The sequence below is a fragment of the Eutrigla gurnardus genome (genome assembly GCF_963514095.1).
Source record: "Eutrigla gurnardus genome assembly, chromosome: 12".
In the NCBI taxonomy this organism is placed as follows: domain Eukaryota; kingdom Metazoa; phylum Chordata; class Actinopteri; order Perciformes; family Triglidae; genus Eutrigla; species Eutrigla gurnardus.
This window is the reverse complement of record NC_139926.1, coordinates 26236568-26252055: the sequence shown is the minus strand read 5'-3', so window position 1 is coordinate 26252055 and position 15488 is coordinate 26236568. Positions and strand designations below refer to the sequence as shown.

The following is a 15488-nucleotide window of genomic DNA, read 5'->3' as shown; positions in this document are numbered from 1 at the left end:
AGGAAAGTTTCCATCCTGTGTTGGAATCAGTTTGCACCTTTTCCCCTCCATTGCCTCACAAGTCATAAACACTTGCACACCGCATGTGATGATACGGGTTTCCCCTCCATGTTGTGCTCCATGCCACAAAAACCGCCATTATATGCAACCAAATATTTAAAAAAGGGAGGATGGGACTAATTGAAGCCGTGGATATTGCAGTAACAGAGGAAAGTATGTGAAAGGTGGTTTTCTGTCATGAAGCGGACGCTGGTCCACGAAGGTTTCCCGTGGGAAATCGTACCTCCGCTGCTCTCCAATCCCACCGTTGCACCGTTGGGATGCTGCAGGTTGTTGGGAGGCTTCCATGCAAGGTCTCTGTCTGAACAGCATGACACACTACATCATCCAAGCGGGGGATTTTTTTGGAAGTTTTCTTCTTCTTTTTTTTTATATATATATGCATTTTGTTTTGGAAGTGACCTTTCAATTCTGGGAAGTTGTATTTTTATTTAATTTTTTAAAGTGTTGAAACTGTATTTACAGTTCCTCTTGGCCCCTTTATATCAGTGCTCCACTATTAACTGGCCTATCAGGTTCTGTCCTCTCCTCTTCACCTTCTCAAATGACCTCTGAACTCCAGAGGAGCCAAGAATTTTTTTTTCTTCCAAAAAAATACGCGAGCACCTTCCCTCATCCTGTTTACTCTCTCCTCTCTCTCTCTTGAGTCGTCTACTGTTTTTTTTTTTGACTGTCTCACGATCTGTTGCTCAGAATGTCTTTAACGCTAGCCAAGGAGTCAGCGATATCGGCTTTTTGTCGTGGACTCCCTTAACTATATTCCCGCCACAGGTGAGTTGTATGAAGGAGGGATGCGTGCCCCGTAGCTTTATCATCTCTCTGTGATCCACATGTCCTCTTGAACCCCCTTGTGACGTTGTAGTCTTCCCACAGTGTCGCAATCGGGCACAAGAGATCGCACCACATGTGCATGGTTGTCTGTTTTTCTGTTTCGTTTTTGACGACCCGGGGGCGATGCAGAATGTCAGCGGCTCCTTTCCCATAGACTCGGTGCGGTTATCACATTTGGGGATTTTGTTGAGTAATTGCAAAACCCCTCTTGATGGTTTTCCTATTTTGCTGCGATAAAAGCTGGAATTTATAGTTTTTTCAAACATTTGGTTTATATAATACGGACCTGCACTACATTTTACTTCAAACTTGGTGAAGTAAAATGGAAAAAAAAACTTTTTTTTAAATTGATGGTGTGTTTATAAAGAAGAGCATTAGGGCCACGTGATTTTTTAAAACATGTTTTTAATCTTTAGACTTTTTCTCAGATTCATTTGAGTTTTGAGGAAAAAGTCAGAATTCTGAGAAATAAAAAACCCCACAAAAATTCATATAAGCCCTTATCATCTTCCCGTTTGTTCATATTTATTAATTAAAACCCCTAAATAAGATCTATAAGGTCGTCAGAACCTACCAGACTTCAGAAGTCACATAATTAGTTCGGTAAATACACGAGTGTCAAATGATCTAACTGAGCATCGTTAACTCCATTATATTAAAAAATGGAACGAATGATGGAACAAAAAAAGAAGCTATTGCTTTAGATAATGAAATAAAAAGAAAACATGTCACCAAAAAGCACATGGGATTGTTTGGTTCTGTGTTTGCCTCTGATTAATATCTCCATATTCTTTCCATTTTGTAATAATGATTTAATTGTGCTCCGCTGGCTCATGTGACAAATCATGTGACTTTATTTGACTAATTATGTGACTTCTGAAGCTAATTAGTAGCAACAGATCTTATTGAGGATTTTACTTTATTTTTTAGAATTTTTAATAAGCGTTATATTATTATATTTATATTGTGCAGCTCCATTACATAAAATTAAATTAAAAATCTGTTTAAATTCCACGATGTAATGCAACAAAATCGGGGGGAAATGCTAAATGGAGGTTTTGCGAGGCACCGTGCTCTCCAAGTGTGCATGTTGCATGCGGTGGAAGATACTAATGTGCAGTCTGTTGCATGTTGTTGGAAAGGCTTGTCACCTCTAGTCCTGTTCCCTTGTCCATCACAGCATGCCTCCCCCTTTAAGCCTGTATGCAAACAAGAGCGCTCGACTTCTTGTCTGTTGGTCGTTTGACTGCATCACTAAGTGGCGTGTTGAGTTCTCGTGTTGTTTCTACCTGGAATACTTGGAAACTTAAAAAAAAATGTATGTGTCGGTACGTTTTCATGTCTGTGGGAACAAACGTAGTTTTTACTGCCGTTGAGGATGGAAGTCTGTGCAGGTTTGAAGTCATCGCGGCCTCTCAAAGGCGTTTAAAAAGAACCGTTTTGTGTAATATGAGATAAGATTGATGACAGTAATCATGTCTGTAAATATAAAGCAGCTGCTTCGCTAAGCTTAGCGTAAAGACTGGAATCAGGGAGAACGTCTGGCTTGGTGTTCTGATAAACGATGTGTGGCAGCTTCCCGTCTTTGTGCTGAGATGAGCTAACGGGGCTGCCAGCTGTGGCTTCTCATCTAGCAAAGCATTGCTTAAAGGCGTAGAAGATCACACAGCACATGTCCAGGTGACAGATTTATAACGATACCAGGAATCCCAAATTCATCGTGTAATCTTATTTAAAACGAGCATGCGTGCTCTTTCTGCCTGTTGCGCTTCATCGTTGTGTATATTTATATATATATATTTATATATATATATAAATATATATCTGGACTTGGTCGTCTGAACCTTTCTGTTTTACATGTTGCTACTGAACATTGGCCCTAATCCATGCTCTTACCTCTTGCAGGAGGTCAGGGGCCAATCGGAGGAGAACGTAAAGGAGGTGAGCAGCTGCCCTTCCCACGAAGCCCCCATTCGGGTGCAGAGCAGGGCAGGGCAGGGCGGCGGCCCGGGGCTTTATAAGGTAGTGAAGACCGGCCCCTCTGGTCACAACATCAGAAGCTGCCCAAACCTTAGGGGTATCCCCATTGGAATGTTAGTTCTTGGCAACAAGGTCAAGGCCATAGGCGAGGTACGCACTCACCCCAAATAATGCAATGTGTTTTTTTTTTTGTGGCTAGAGTTGAATAAATCAGTCTGTTTAGATTAATGTAATATAGCTAATGTCAGTAGATTTTTTCTGGCCTTAATTCTCAGAAATGAAGAGTTCCCTCTCTTTTTTTTTCCTGATCTGATTTTGAATGTAAAGAATGGCTTTCTGAGGGGAAATACATCGGGTGCTTCTGGGTGTGTGTTTATGCAATCTTTCCAATCGAGGTCTTTTACCAACTTCCGGCTGCTGCAACATCTCCGCGTGCTTTTCCTCTCTGATTTTTAACTCATTTCAGTTTGTCTCAGTGGAAATGCGATCACAGAACGCTGGAAGCCTCTCAGTGCCTTCACCATGTCTCTTTTTTCTTGCACTTTTAACAATCCTGTCAATAACTTTGGTACTTTTGATACTCTTCTCAACTTGCCTCTGGCGTGGTGATTTTGGATACGACCTGTCATTGGCTGCTGTGGTGTGTCATGCTGTTCACTGGTTCCCTCTCTGAGCCTGCACTGGAATGCCCTGTCTGTCTGACATCTGGGATGGTGCAGCCCTGCACATACTAATCACCTCTTCCTGTCTTTTTCCCCCTCAACATAATAATATTTCAGGGAATTGAGACAAAAACAACCTCATGCATTTACCTTTCAATAAGCTACCCGTTTCTTAGTAAGTGTTTATCGTATATACATACAGTTGTGTCCTGCAGTGTCTGCTGATCACAAAAATCTAATTCACGTGATCCGCTGCTATTTGATGTTAATGTGAAATCAGATGAATTGTTTTGCATGTCAATGATCTTCCTGTGTGTGTCGTGTGAAGTAATGACACGGATGCACCGGGGTTGCTATGGAAACTGTTTGTTTTGATAGGTGAGGGTTGACTGTGTGTGTGTGTGTGTGTGTCTGAGTGTGGATAAAGAGTGTCGTTTGTGTATCAGGTGGTCAACTCGGAGGGCTCCTGGGTTCAGCTGGATAAGAACAGTGTGGTTGAGTTCTGTGAGAGCGATGAAGGCGAGGCCTGGTCGCTGGCCAGAGACCGCGGCGGGAACCAGTACCTTCGCCACGAGGACGGTGAGCCACACTCAATAGGCTAGAGGGTGAGGGATAAGAGAGTCGTGAGATAACCCTAATGTTCTGTCTCCTAGAACAAGCGCTGCTGGAGCACGGGTCCCAGACCCCCCCGCCCAGCCCCTTCTCCGTCCAGGCCTTCAACAGAGCCACCACCTCCAACGGGGCGCAGGGCTTCGACTACGGCATCTCCAACAACAAAGGTGAGGTCGACCTGGCGTCGAGTACACACACTTCCTGTGACATATTCCTTAAACCTGCACATCACTTTGCTTTCAACATCCACTTTGCTTTATGCTGTTTTCATTCAGTCTTTTGAATCCTTCAGGCTGTAGGCAGAGATTTATAACCGACGGTTTTGTCGTCACTGATGTACATCCTTCACCTCTGACCTCACTCATCTTTGCTGTTTCCTGCTTTATGTTGAGACGCTCTCTCTGACTTTGGGACTTTTCTCATGAGCTGTTTGACGTATTTACCCCGTTTTAATTTAGTTGGTGTTTAATCGTGAGGGTTATATCCCCATAACAAGTGTGATCCCCACCCTTTTTTATTCTAAAGAGACGTAATCTATCGCAGCACATCCACCAGGTGTATGTGAGCCGGTGTGGGTCGGGCCGTAGAAATAGAACGAGTAGAACGGGCTTCAAAAGACTTTGTGATGGTAATGCTATGTTGATTTGAATGGGGGATTTCCGTTCTATTCCAGTTCTATCTCTATGAGTCACTCTTCAAACTATCATCTCTTTTTATTTCTGCATGCTTCTTTTTTTTTTACTGTCTCCTGTCGTCGTTTCATGCCTAACATCTCTGCAGTGTCGGGCATTTCGCCGTGTCTTGTTGCTTCTGTTCCCACTGCTCTGGGATCTGTGTAGTTGGGCGCCGCCGGCTAACCCAACGCCAAGATAACCGGCCCACAAACACTGTGTCTGTGATTTCATCCTCTTTCTCTTTTTGTTTTTTACATTTGTGTCGCCTCTGCCCATTCGATCATTCACATGAATCCTCGTTTTCTTGAGGATACGGTGAAATGCTGCAAACATCTCATTGATTCTGCCTCACCATCAGAGATTGGCTTGCTCCGAATGTGTCTGTGTATCTTTCTGCCTGAATATCATGCTGATGCTGCCTCAATTGTCTTTCAAACGCCGTTCCTCTTCCTCACTGCTCGATAGAGGAGGCCGACCTGAACCGTGTTTATTCAGATTATTTATTCTACAGTGTTTTCCTGAAGAATAAAAGGCTCCAATTTATTTTTTATTTTTTTTACACTGGACCACATGTGTCTTTGTTTGGGCAGACCATGAGTCTGATTGCATCTGATTAGTCTTTCACTGTGCTTGATGCAAAGCTGCACAGGCCGTTTCTTCAGTCCAGAGGGGGCGGGAAAGCACCCAAATCTGTCTGCTGACACTAACCGGCCGATTAGCCTTCTGTGAAGGCGAAAGGTGACTCCTTTCAGCGTCACTGCGGCGACCTTATGTGGAGAGATGGATGCATCTTTAAAGCATCACCTTCTCCCGAGGTGGTTGGTGATGATGCTCGGCTTTTTTCCACGCCGGCTGTCCGATCGGCCCCAGAATGCAGATTGGCAAAGTGTAAAAAGGGAACCATCACACTTCAGCGACAGCAGGTCCCTGCACGTAAAACAGAATTAGTCAAAAATTTCATGTTGAAACGCCACACATTTGCTGCGGGCTACGTGTGTCCTGAATATGAAGATGGCGTTGATCGCCTGTGCAAACCCCCCGAGGAGGCTGAAGGGCTCTGCAGCTCCCGGTCAAGGTCGATAGCCGCCGCTGGACCATCTGGTGGAAGGACAGAATCACCCGCGTGATGGATCATCCTGCTATGACGCAGCATTATAGATATATATAAAGATGGAGCCCCGTCGGCCTGACCAGCCTCTGGCGAAGCTCTCTGAGCAGGTTAGACTCTCAGGACTCAGGATTCAGCCACGGGGGCCGAGTTCCTCATCTCGCCTCCCATTTCTGGCTCCGACAACTGTTGACATGGCAACAGATTAAAACTGGCGAGAGTCTTTGATTGATTTCTGATGCAGCGTCAGCTCAATATACAGTACGATGGTAAAGATCCAGTTTCTCCCAGCACATGTTTCTGGAACATTTGATGAGGATGCATTTTTGAAGAGTGACTCTTGAAATGAACACATGAGAAGAAACCCCTTCCATATATATCCTTTCCCCCATAATACAGTTGCAAAACAGGGAGGAGCCGCTGGTGCTGGAAGTATTTTTCATTCAAGTTTTCTGTCAATGATGTCATCAATGCGCCATGACAGAGGATAGTCAAACAATAGTATGTTTATTTAAAAGTCAGCAACAAACCCTTGATTTGCTTTAATTTGCCGTGTTACCATGACAACACCGGCGTATCACCTTGACAACGCCAGTACAGTTGCTAAACCGTCCTTTATATATAGCTAGCTAGTTAGCTTATTAGCTTCTCAGCTGCAGCACATTGGTACTTGCTGCTTTTTTTTTCTTGGGAGTTGTAGTTCACTTCTCTCCTTTTTTATATATATATATATTTTTCCAACCGGGCCTCGCACCTTTCCTGTTCAGTCCGACAGTAGCGGGACCGTGTGATTCTTGACCCGGCCCATTCTGGACTTGGCTGAAAGATGAATCGGACTTTTACTTCTGGGAGCCCGGCAGCTCCTCCCCCTTTTTTTGCACGTGTGTTGCGTCGTTGGAGATGACTGAATGACTGATGGACAATAAACTGAATGATTCTCCACTCCCCCTTCTGGAAAGCTCAAACCGTAGTCTAAGCTGTAGTCTCCCCCCCTCCCATCCTCTGTCTCCATGTCTACAGGTGACCGGTTGAGTGCCATACTGAATTCGATTCAGTCTGGGCCCTTCCTCCCAGCAGCTCCCTCCTCCTCCTCCGTATTTGAGCAAGCCGCCCAACCTCCCTCCTCCTCTTCCTCCTCCCTTGTCCACAGCCCATTTGTGTTTGGACAATCCCCCTCCCAACTGTCTCAGCCACAACCACAGCTTCTGAGTAAGTCTGTCCTGCTTTCTGACAGCGCTTGCTTGCACAGGTGTTTTTTCCTCACAGCTTTCTTTTTTTCTCATGATTTTTTTTGTTCTGTATTCATTATAATTGATTTGTTTTCTGGGCGAGGGCCGCGGCGATGTGACGCATAACAACGCTGTTATGTTACAGCGTGCAGAAATATCCCAACAAGCTGACATGTCCGTTATTTAATGTTTAAATCCTGTTTTGGTAAAAACAAATCAGGTGGCGCCGCCTTAAAAAATATAATTATTTTCACTTTGTTTTTGAAAACATGGTTTCAAACTTAAATACTTGACTGTCGCTTGTTCACAGGGATATTATTTTTGTTATTTTTCTGCTTGCTCTCTGCTAAGTCAGCTTTTCTCATAGTCTTTCTTGCTGCTTTAATTCCAGATCTGCATTTTTCATCCTTGATTAACAACTTTTTCTTTCTTGTTTTCATTTTCCGTCTCAACCAGCCCAGGGCTTCTCTGCAAATGTCCAACACAGTTATCCAAATAGTTAAAAACGTCATAAATAACCATAAAACCTTCAGCCCAGTCGTTAGATAATATCACATTTAACACATACTAAAAGCTTGTGCTCTCACTGGATAGCTCAAATACCAAATCCTACAATTTCATATTAAGATGATGTGTTCTTCAGCCTGTGTAGCTTCTCGTTCTCCCTGTCTTTTCTCTTCTGTGTGGCTTTCTCTCTCCGTGTGGTGATCTTTTCTTCTTTTTTCACCTGGTTGTCTGTTTCTCACGGAGCCTGAGAGGTGTCTTGGGCATAAAATAAGATGTGCTCTCTTTAGCAGGCAGCTAACCCATCACCTTCATGCCGCGAGTCTCCTTCTCACCATGGATCACTTTAATGGATTTAAACTGGATTTATTTACGTCCGTTACAAACAACGTGGTCTCGTCTTTGAGGTAGTTTATAGGCCGTAAAAACTTCGACTCTGAGGGTGTTCATAAATTCAGTTTCAGGGTTGTGAAGCTAAATGTGACACACCAAAGGTGTTTTATTCCCTCTACACATAGGGAAATAGATATATATTAGTAAATTAGATATTAAAGCGAGAGCACGGACGACTAAATTGTTTGCATGACTTTTATATCCACGACACCTTCAGGCTTCTGTCAGTGTTTCTCTCTCTCCATGTTTCTCTTTAACTGGTTGCCTCTCTGCTTCTCCTTGACTTGACCCCATTGCCTCTTTGTGCTCGCTCTCTCTCTCTCTCTCTCTCTCTCTCTCTCTCTCTCTCTCTCTCTCTCTCTCTCCTCTCTCTCTGTGGTGCCCCCCCCCCCCTCTTGCGCTCCATGCCTTGTTTGTTTACCTGCTCCACTGTTTTCCGCCTGTAGATGGTTCGTCACGCCGCCTTGCTTCTCGCGAGCGTGTGCACAAAAGCAATGTGTCCGTGGCTGGGCATGGTGCTGCTCTCTCATCTCTCACTCTGAGGCAAAAGGGTGGGTAACCACAGCATGCATGCCTCCCTCAGACTCAACGGAGGGTGGGAAGGACAAACAGGGTTTTCTATGTTAGCTTGAAGAGATAAAATAGGACGTGGCCAAACAAAATATTAGAACCAAGAGGAAAGACTTAAGGTGCATCATAAACACATTTACATTTCAGTTTAAAAGTAGGTGGACCTTTATCGGCTATTAAAAGTTAAAGGCTCGGTTTCGGAGGGGAACCGGGACCAGGACTGGGCTGGAATCCATCCTTCATCAGCTCTCCCATGGTCCACGAGTAATCCTCATCCATATCGTCTGCTAATAGACAGCATAGAACATAAATCACACATGCTTCACATCTTTCACCTCTAGTCTTGCATTGTCCATCATTCTGCTCTTCATTGCATTCGACCTTTTACATTTTTAGCATTACATTTTTTTCCACGACACATTTTTCTGCTTAGATTCTATCTTTTATACTCTGCCGGTTTGAGTCCTGTTTTGTGGTGTAACGTGTTTGACTTGTTCAGGTGAGCGAGGGAACCTGATGCCCGGGGCCCGGCCCATGTCCCCGGCCTCCAAACACCGCCAGGAGAACCGCTCGCCCAAGCAGGAGGGTCGGGGGAGCCGCTCCTCCGAACAGAGCCGGAGTAAGACGGGGGAGGGCGGACTCTCGGCCAGCGAAGCCCTCATCCTGCGGTCGGACACGGCTAAGCTGAGGTCCGACTCCCACAGCCGCTCCCACTCGCCCAACCACAACACCCTGCAGGCCCTGAAGGCGGACAGCAGGACCCCGGGGCTTCGGGCCGAGTCCCCGAACCCGGGCTCTCGCTCCTCCTCCCCCAAACAAAAAGGCTCTTCAGGCAGGTCCAGTCCCTCCAGTACCTCCTCCTCCCAACACTCCTCTTCAGCCAACCACGACAAGAACCTCCCACCCAACCACGACAAGAACCTCCCACCCAACCACGACAAGAACCTCCCACCCAACCATGACAAGAACCTCCCTCCTAACCATGACAAGAACCTCCCACCCAAAGTCAGCCCCTCCTCCAAAGCCCGGCTGGACCCTCCCCGAGAGCGGTCCAAATCGGACTCGTACACGCTGGACCCGGACACGCTTAGAAAGAAGAAGGTTCCCCTCACGGAGCCGCTTCGGGGACGATCTACCTCTCCCAAACCCAAACTGTCTCCCAAAGATCCAAATCAAGGGGTGATAAGCAACACGGAGAACCGGGTTCCTTCTCCACACGTGACCCAGGAGAACCTCCACAGTGAAGTGGTGGAGGTGTGCTCCTCCAGCGCTCTGCTCTCGGAGGACGGCAACGACGAGAACGGCGAGGGCCAGAACGCAGAGGACGGATCGTGCAAGGTGCACTTCAGCATCGGCAAAGCTCCGGTCAAGGAGGAGCAGGAGAGCCGGGCGTCACCCAAAGTCAGCCGCAAGGCCTCCAGTCGGCACACACGCCCCAAGAAGGACAAGTCCGGACCGCTGTTTAAAGGCGAGAGCACGTCGCGGGCCACCGAGCCCGCCAAGCAGGCCATGTCGCCCTCCGTGGCCGAGTGTGCACGAGCCGTCTTCGCGGCGTTCCTCTGGCATGAGGGGATCGTCCACGACGCCATGGCCTGCTCCTCCTTCCTCAAGTTCAACCCCGACTTAACCAAAGAGCACGCCCCCATCCGGAGCTCCCTGGGGGGTCAGGGCGCCGAGGAGAAGGAGAGCAAGCTGAAGAACCGCCACTCCCTGGAGATTTCCTCCGCCCTCAACATGTTTAACATAGCGCCGCACGGGCCGGACATCTCCAAGATGGGAAGCATCAACAAGAACAAGGTGCTGTCCATGCTGAAGGAGCCGCCGCTGCCCGAGAAGTGCGAGGAGGGGAAAGGAGACGGTGCCTCCTACGAGATGGCGTCTCACCCGGCCATGAGGGCCAAGTCCATCCTGCCGCTGACGTTGCAACACCTGGTGGCGTTCTGGGAGGACATCTCCATGGCGACCATCAAGGCGGCCACCCAGAACATGATCTTCCCCAGCCCCGGCTCCAGCGCCATCCTGAAGAGGAAGGAGCACGAGAAAGACGGCAAGAAGGCGAAGAAGGAGAAGAAGAAGAGGGAGAAGCAAGAGGTGCGTCCGCGGGGGAATCTGTTCGGAGAGATGGCGCAGCTCGCCATGGGCGGCCCGGAGAAGGACACCATCTGTGAGCTGTGTGGGGAATCTCACCCGTATCCCGTCACCTACCACATGAGACAGGCTCACCCAGGTCAGAATACAGACCTTGTCCATTTCCTGTTTTCAACATTATTACTGTGCCTTTTTAAAATCCTTTCTTTATTCGTATCTCCGTGGCAGGTTGTGGCCGCTACGCCGGAGGTCAGGGCTACAACAGCATCGGACACTTCTGCGGCGGTTGGGCCGGGAACTGTGGAGACGGAGGCATCGGAGGCAGCACCTGGTACCTGGTGTGCGACCGCTGTCGGGAAAAATACCTGAGAGAGAAACAGACCGCCGCCAGGGAAAAGGTAGCCTGCTTCTTCTTCAAGTTGTGTCCAATATCGGCTTTGTACATCACACTCACATCGACGAAATCTGCGTGTCCTTCCAGGTGAAGCAGTCCAGGAAGAAGCCGCTGCAGGTGAAGACCCCCCGGGCGCTGCCCACCATGGAGGCCCACCAGGTGATTCGGGCCAACGCTTTGTTCCTGCTGTCGCTCAGCAGCGCCGCCGAGCCCAGCATGCTGTGCCACCACCCTCCCCGGCCGCTGCACTCCCAGCTGCTCCCCAGCCTCAAGGAGGGCGTGTCGGACGAGCTCCCCAATAAGATGGGCTGCCTCTACCTCCAGACACTAGCGAGGTAGCCGCCAGCTCAGCGGATTGCATATTTACTTTCAGATCCAGACCGGACAGTAACGCTCTTCCCCTCTCGTCCCCTCAGGCAACACACGGAGAACTTTGGGGGCTACCAAGACGATAACCTCTTCCAGGACGAGATGAGGTACTTGCGCTCGACATCAGTTCCTGCACCTTACATTTCAGTCACCCCCGATGCTTGTCCCAATGTGTTTGAGGAGCCGGAGAGCAACATGAAATCAATGCCGCCCAGGTAATACCATGCTTTTAATCGCCAACACTGATCGGCATGTGGGAGATTATATATTATTATTACAGATTTCCTCACCGTTGTTTATGCGTGACAGAGATACGTACAGGCATGATGTTTAAGTCACAGGAGACCAGGTTGCTGTTAAAGTTGTTTTCCTGTGTTCAGTGCATTTTGTTGGATAGGTACTCTCTCTCCCCTGCACCCTTCTGTACATAGATTAATAGTATTGTAATTGTTATACGTCTTTATCATGAACAGCCTCATTGTAAATGGTACAAATGAGCCGTCCATTTTCTGGTTATATAAGTGTTTTTGTAACCTGGTCTGAATGAGCCTTTCTAACCGTCACTCCTTCTGGTGGTTTATTTTAACTTAACTGTCTTTGCATTACGATCTAAACCGTGTCCGTTTCCCCCTTCACGTCCTCCCTGTAGTCTGGAGACCAGCCCGATCACAGACAGCGACACGGCCAAGCGAACCGTGTTTCAGAGGTCGTACTCAGTCGTAGCATCCGAGTACGACAAGCAGCACTCGCCTTCTCCGGCCCGGGTCAAAGCCGTGCCCAGGCGGCGCGTCCACAGCGGCGATGCAGGTAACGGCACAAGACCATTTTGAGAAGTGATGCGTCGTTATTATGTGTAACACCCACCTGCTCGGTCTCTTCCCCTCCCACAAGCAGAGGTGGGATCCTCACTGTTACGCCACCCGTCTCCGGAGCTCTCCAGGCTGATCTCGGCCCACGGCTCCCTCAGCAAGGGGGAGAGGAACTTCCAGTGGCCTGTCCTGGCTTTCGTCATCCAGCACCACGACCTGGAGGGCCTGGAGGTGGCCATGAGGCACGCGCTGAGGAAGTCCGCCTGCAGGGTGTTTGCCATGGAGGTACATGCTGCATGAATCCCAGAGCTCAGTCCTGCTTTAAGCTCTTAATTTTTAGGACTTCATGGTTGTGGTGGTGTCTCGTGTCCCCGTCAGGCCTTCAACTGGCTGCTATGCAACGTGATCCAGACCACCTCCCTGCACGACATCCTTTGGCATTTTGTAGCATCTCTCACCCCGTCGCCCTTCGAGCCGGAGGACGAGGAAGAGGACGAGAACAAGGGGAACAAAGAAAACATGGAGCAGGAGAGAGACCTCGGCGTGTGTGAACACCCGCTGTCGGACATCGTTATCGCTGGCGAGGCGGCTCATCCTCTCCCCCACACCTTCCACCGCCTCCTCCAGACCATCTCAGACCTCATGATGTCACTTCCTAGTGGCAGCTCACTTCAGCAGATGGCGCTGAGGTAAACCTCCTGGATTATCAAACTCTCACAGCTTCTTTCTACCATAGCAGGGCTCTGCCTTTTGATAAATAGATCTTAATATTGTGGTTATTGAGATCCATATTGACAGAGAGTGCCTTGGTTGTCCTTCTAGGTGCTGGAGTCTCAAGTTCAAGCAGTCCGACCACCAGTTCCTCCACCAGAGCAACGTTTTCCATCACATCAACAACATCTTGTCCAAGTCGGACGACGGCGACAGCGAGGAGAGCTTCAACATCAGCGTGCAGTCGGGTTACGAAGCCATGAGCCAGGCAAGAAAAACAAACATGCTCTGACATCACATCCGCCTGCTGGCTGTAACGTGCACTCACCCCGACCGTGTGTGTGTCTGTTTGATAGCAGGACCTCTGCCTGGTGACCTGTCTGAAGGACCTGACCAGCGTGGTAGACATCAAGACGTCCAGCCGGCCCGCCATGATCGGCAGCCTGACGGACGGATCCACCGAGACCTTCTGGGAGTCTGGGGACGAGGACAAGAACAAAACCAAGAGCATCACCATCAGCTGTGTGAAGGGCATCAACGCCTCCAACGTGACCGTCCACGTGGACAACTCCAGAGACATCGGGGTGAGGAGGCGTTGTTGCTGTATGACTGCAACGTGGAATTCATGATGATGTTTTAATTTTCCTCTCGTCCAATTCTCAGAACAAGGTCACATCGGTTACATTCCTGTGTGGGAAAGCCATCGAGGACCTGTGCAGAATCAAACAGGTACGTCGGCTGCTTTATAGTGTTATTTAATGTGTTTAAAGGCTCTCAGAAGCTGTATATGATATAAAAGATGGTCCTTTATCAGTCCCACAGTGGGGAAATAGGACAAAAGAGGATAGTGCAAATTACAAAAGCATCAGTAGCAGATGCAAAATACAATAATAGTAGATTATGTACAGTATAAAAGAAATAAACAGTTAAGAAGTGACAAATAAACATAACTTGATTCCTTTGTCTTTTCTCCAGATAACCATGAATCAATAGTATTACATTAGCATGTTATGTCTATAAGTTCCAGCATTAGAATACAGGTTTCCATGTAGAACGTTGTGAACCCTTGTTTCTCCACCGAAGGTCGACCTGGACTCGCGTCACATGGGCTGGGTGACGAGCGAGCTCCCCGGAGGCGACCATCACGTGATCAAGCTGGAGCTGAAGGGCCCGGAGAACACCCTGAGGGTGCGCCAGGTGAAGGTCCTCGGCTGGAAGGAGGGCGAGAGCATCAAGATCCTGGGGCAGATCTCGGCCAGCATGGCCCAGCAGAAGAACTGCGAGGCCGAGACCCTCCGAGTGTTCCGCCTCATCACCTCGCAGGTTCGTCTCGCTGCCTCGTCCTCGCGTGTCTCATCGGATGCTCCGAGGCTCTTTAACGTCTTTAACATCTTGTTCTCACGTTCAGGTCTTCGGGAAACTCATCTGTGGTGACGCGGAGCCGACTCCGGAGCAGGAGGAGAAAAACCTCCTTTCATCACCTGAGGGAGAAGACAAGGTCACTGGGACACTTTCACTGTTTAACCCACTCAGATATTTAGAGACCTTCAAGGCAGACAGACAGAGAGACAGACAGACAGACAGACAGAGGGACAGACAGACAGACAGACAGACAGATGGACAGACAGACAGAGGGACAGACAGACAGACAGACAGATGGACAGACAGACAGACAGAGGGACGGACAGACAGACAGAGGGACAGAGAGACAGATGGACAGACGGATGGACAGACAGACAGACGGATGGACAGACAGACAGAAGTACAGACAGACAGATGGAGAGATGGACAGACAGAAGGATGGACAGACAGACAGACAGACAGACAGACAGACAGACAGACAGACGTGTGGACAGACAGATACTTCATTGATCCCGAGGTCAAACCTGCCGTTTCCCCTGTGTTTTTAATCAACAGGCTACATCTGACGCAGACCTCAAAGAGCACATGGTGGGAATCATTTTCAGCCGGAGTAAACTCACCAACCTCCAGAAGCAGGTACTTCCTTCCACCGTCCAACAGGAGGAGTTATTTACAACCCCAGACCTGTTTGTTTTTACTAACCTAACGTGGTCGTTCCCAGGTGTGCGCTCACATCGTCCAGGCCATCCGCATGGAGGCCACGCGTGTGAGGGAGGAGTGGGAGCACGCCATCTCCAGCAAGGAGAACGCCAACTCCCAGCCCAGCGACGACGACGCCTCCTCCGACGCCTACTGCTTCGAGCTGCTGTCCATGGTGCTGGCCCTCAGCGGGTCCAACGTGGGCCGCCAGTACCTGGCCCAGCAGCTCACGCTCATGCAGGACCTGTTCTCGCTGCTGCACACGGCCTCCCCGCGAGTCCAGAGACAGGTGGGTGACAGGTGTATGCATACAGGTAGAGTCACGCATATGAGTGTTTCCTGGAGGTTTTTTCTTTTACTGAGATTTACAAACCTGGATTGTTTACATCCTGTGTGATTGGAAGTAATTTTGTGGCCTTTTGATGTTTTTTAA

At 48.6% G+C, this 15488-nt stretch overlaps 1 protein-coding gene across 3 annotated transcripts in view; it reads left to right on the top strand.

Moving 5' to 3' along the window:
• Nucleotides 1–15488, top strand: part of mycbp2 (MYC binding protein 2) — a 48925-nt gene that overhangs the window by 28377 nt on the left and 5060 nt on the right. For 2 of the 3 annotated variants that reach the window (XM_084023010.1, XM_084023009.1), the window contains exons 50-68: nt 2797–3021; nt 3980–4112; nt 4187–4312; nt 6948–7136; nt 8500–8604; nt 9123–10850; nt 10940–11109; nt 11193–11440; nt 11522–11689; nt 12124–12281; nt 12369–12568; nt 12662–12972; nt 13106–13262; nt 13354–13578; nt 13658–13723; nt 14078–14317; nt 14403–14492; nt 14912–14992; nt 15078–15344. In XM_084023010.1, the coding sequence (XP_083879136.1) occupies nt 2797–3021; nt 3980–4112; nt 4187–4312; nt 6948–7136; nt 8500–8604; nt 9123–10850; nt 10940–11109; nt 11193–11440; nt 11522–11689; nt 12124–12281; nt 12369–12568; nt 12662–12972; nt 13106–13262; nt 13354–13578; nt 13658–13723; nt 14078–14317; nt 14403–14492; nt 14912–14992; nt 15078–15344 (4887 nt within the window). The remainder of the gene's footprint in view (nt 1–2796; nt 3022–3979; nt 4113–4186; nt 4313–6947; nt 7137–8499; nt 8605–9122; nt 10851–10939; nt 11110–11192; nt 11441–11521; nt 11690–12123; nt 12282–12368; nt 12569–12661; nt 12973–13105; nt 13263–13353; nt 13579–13657; nt 13724–14077; nt 14318–14402; nt 14493–14911; nt 14993–15077; nt 15345–15488) is intronic. The other variant, XM_084023011.1, reaches the window with a different exon arrangement.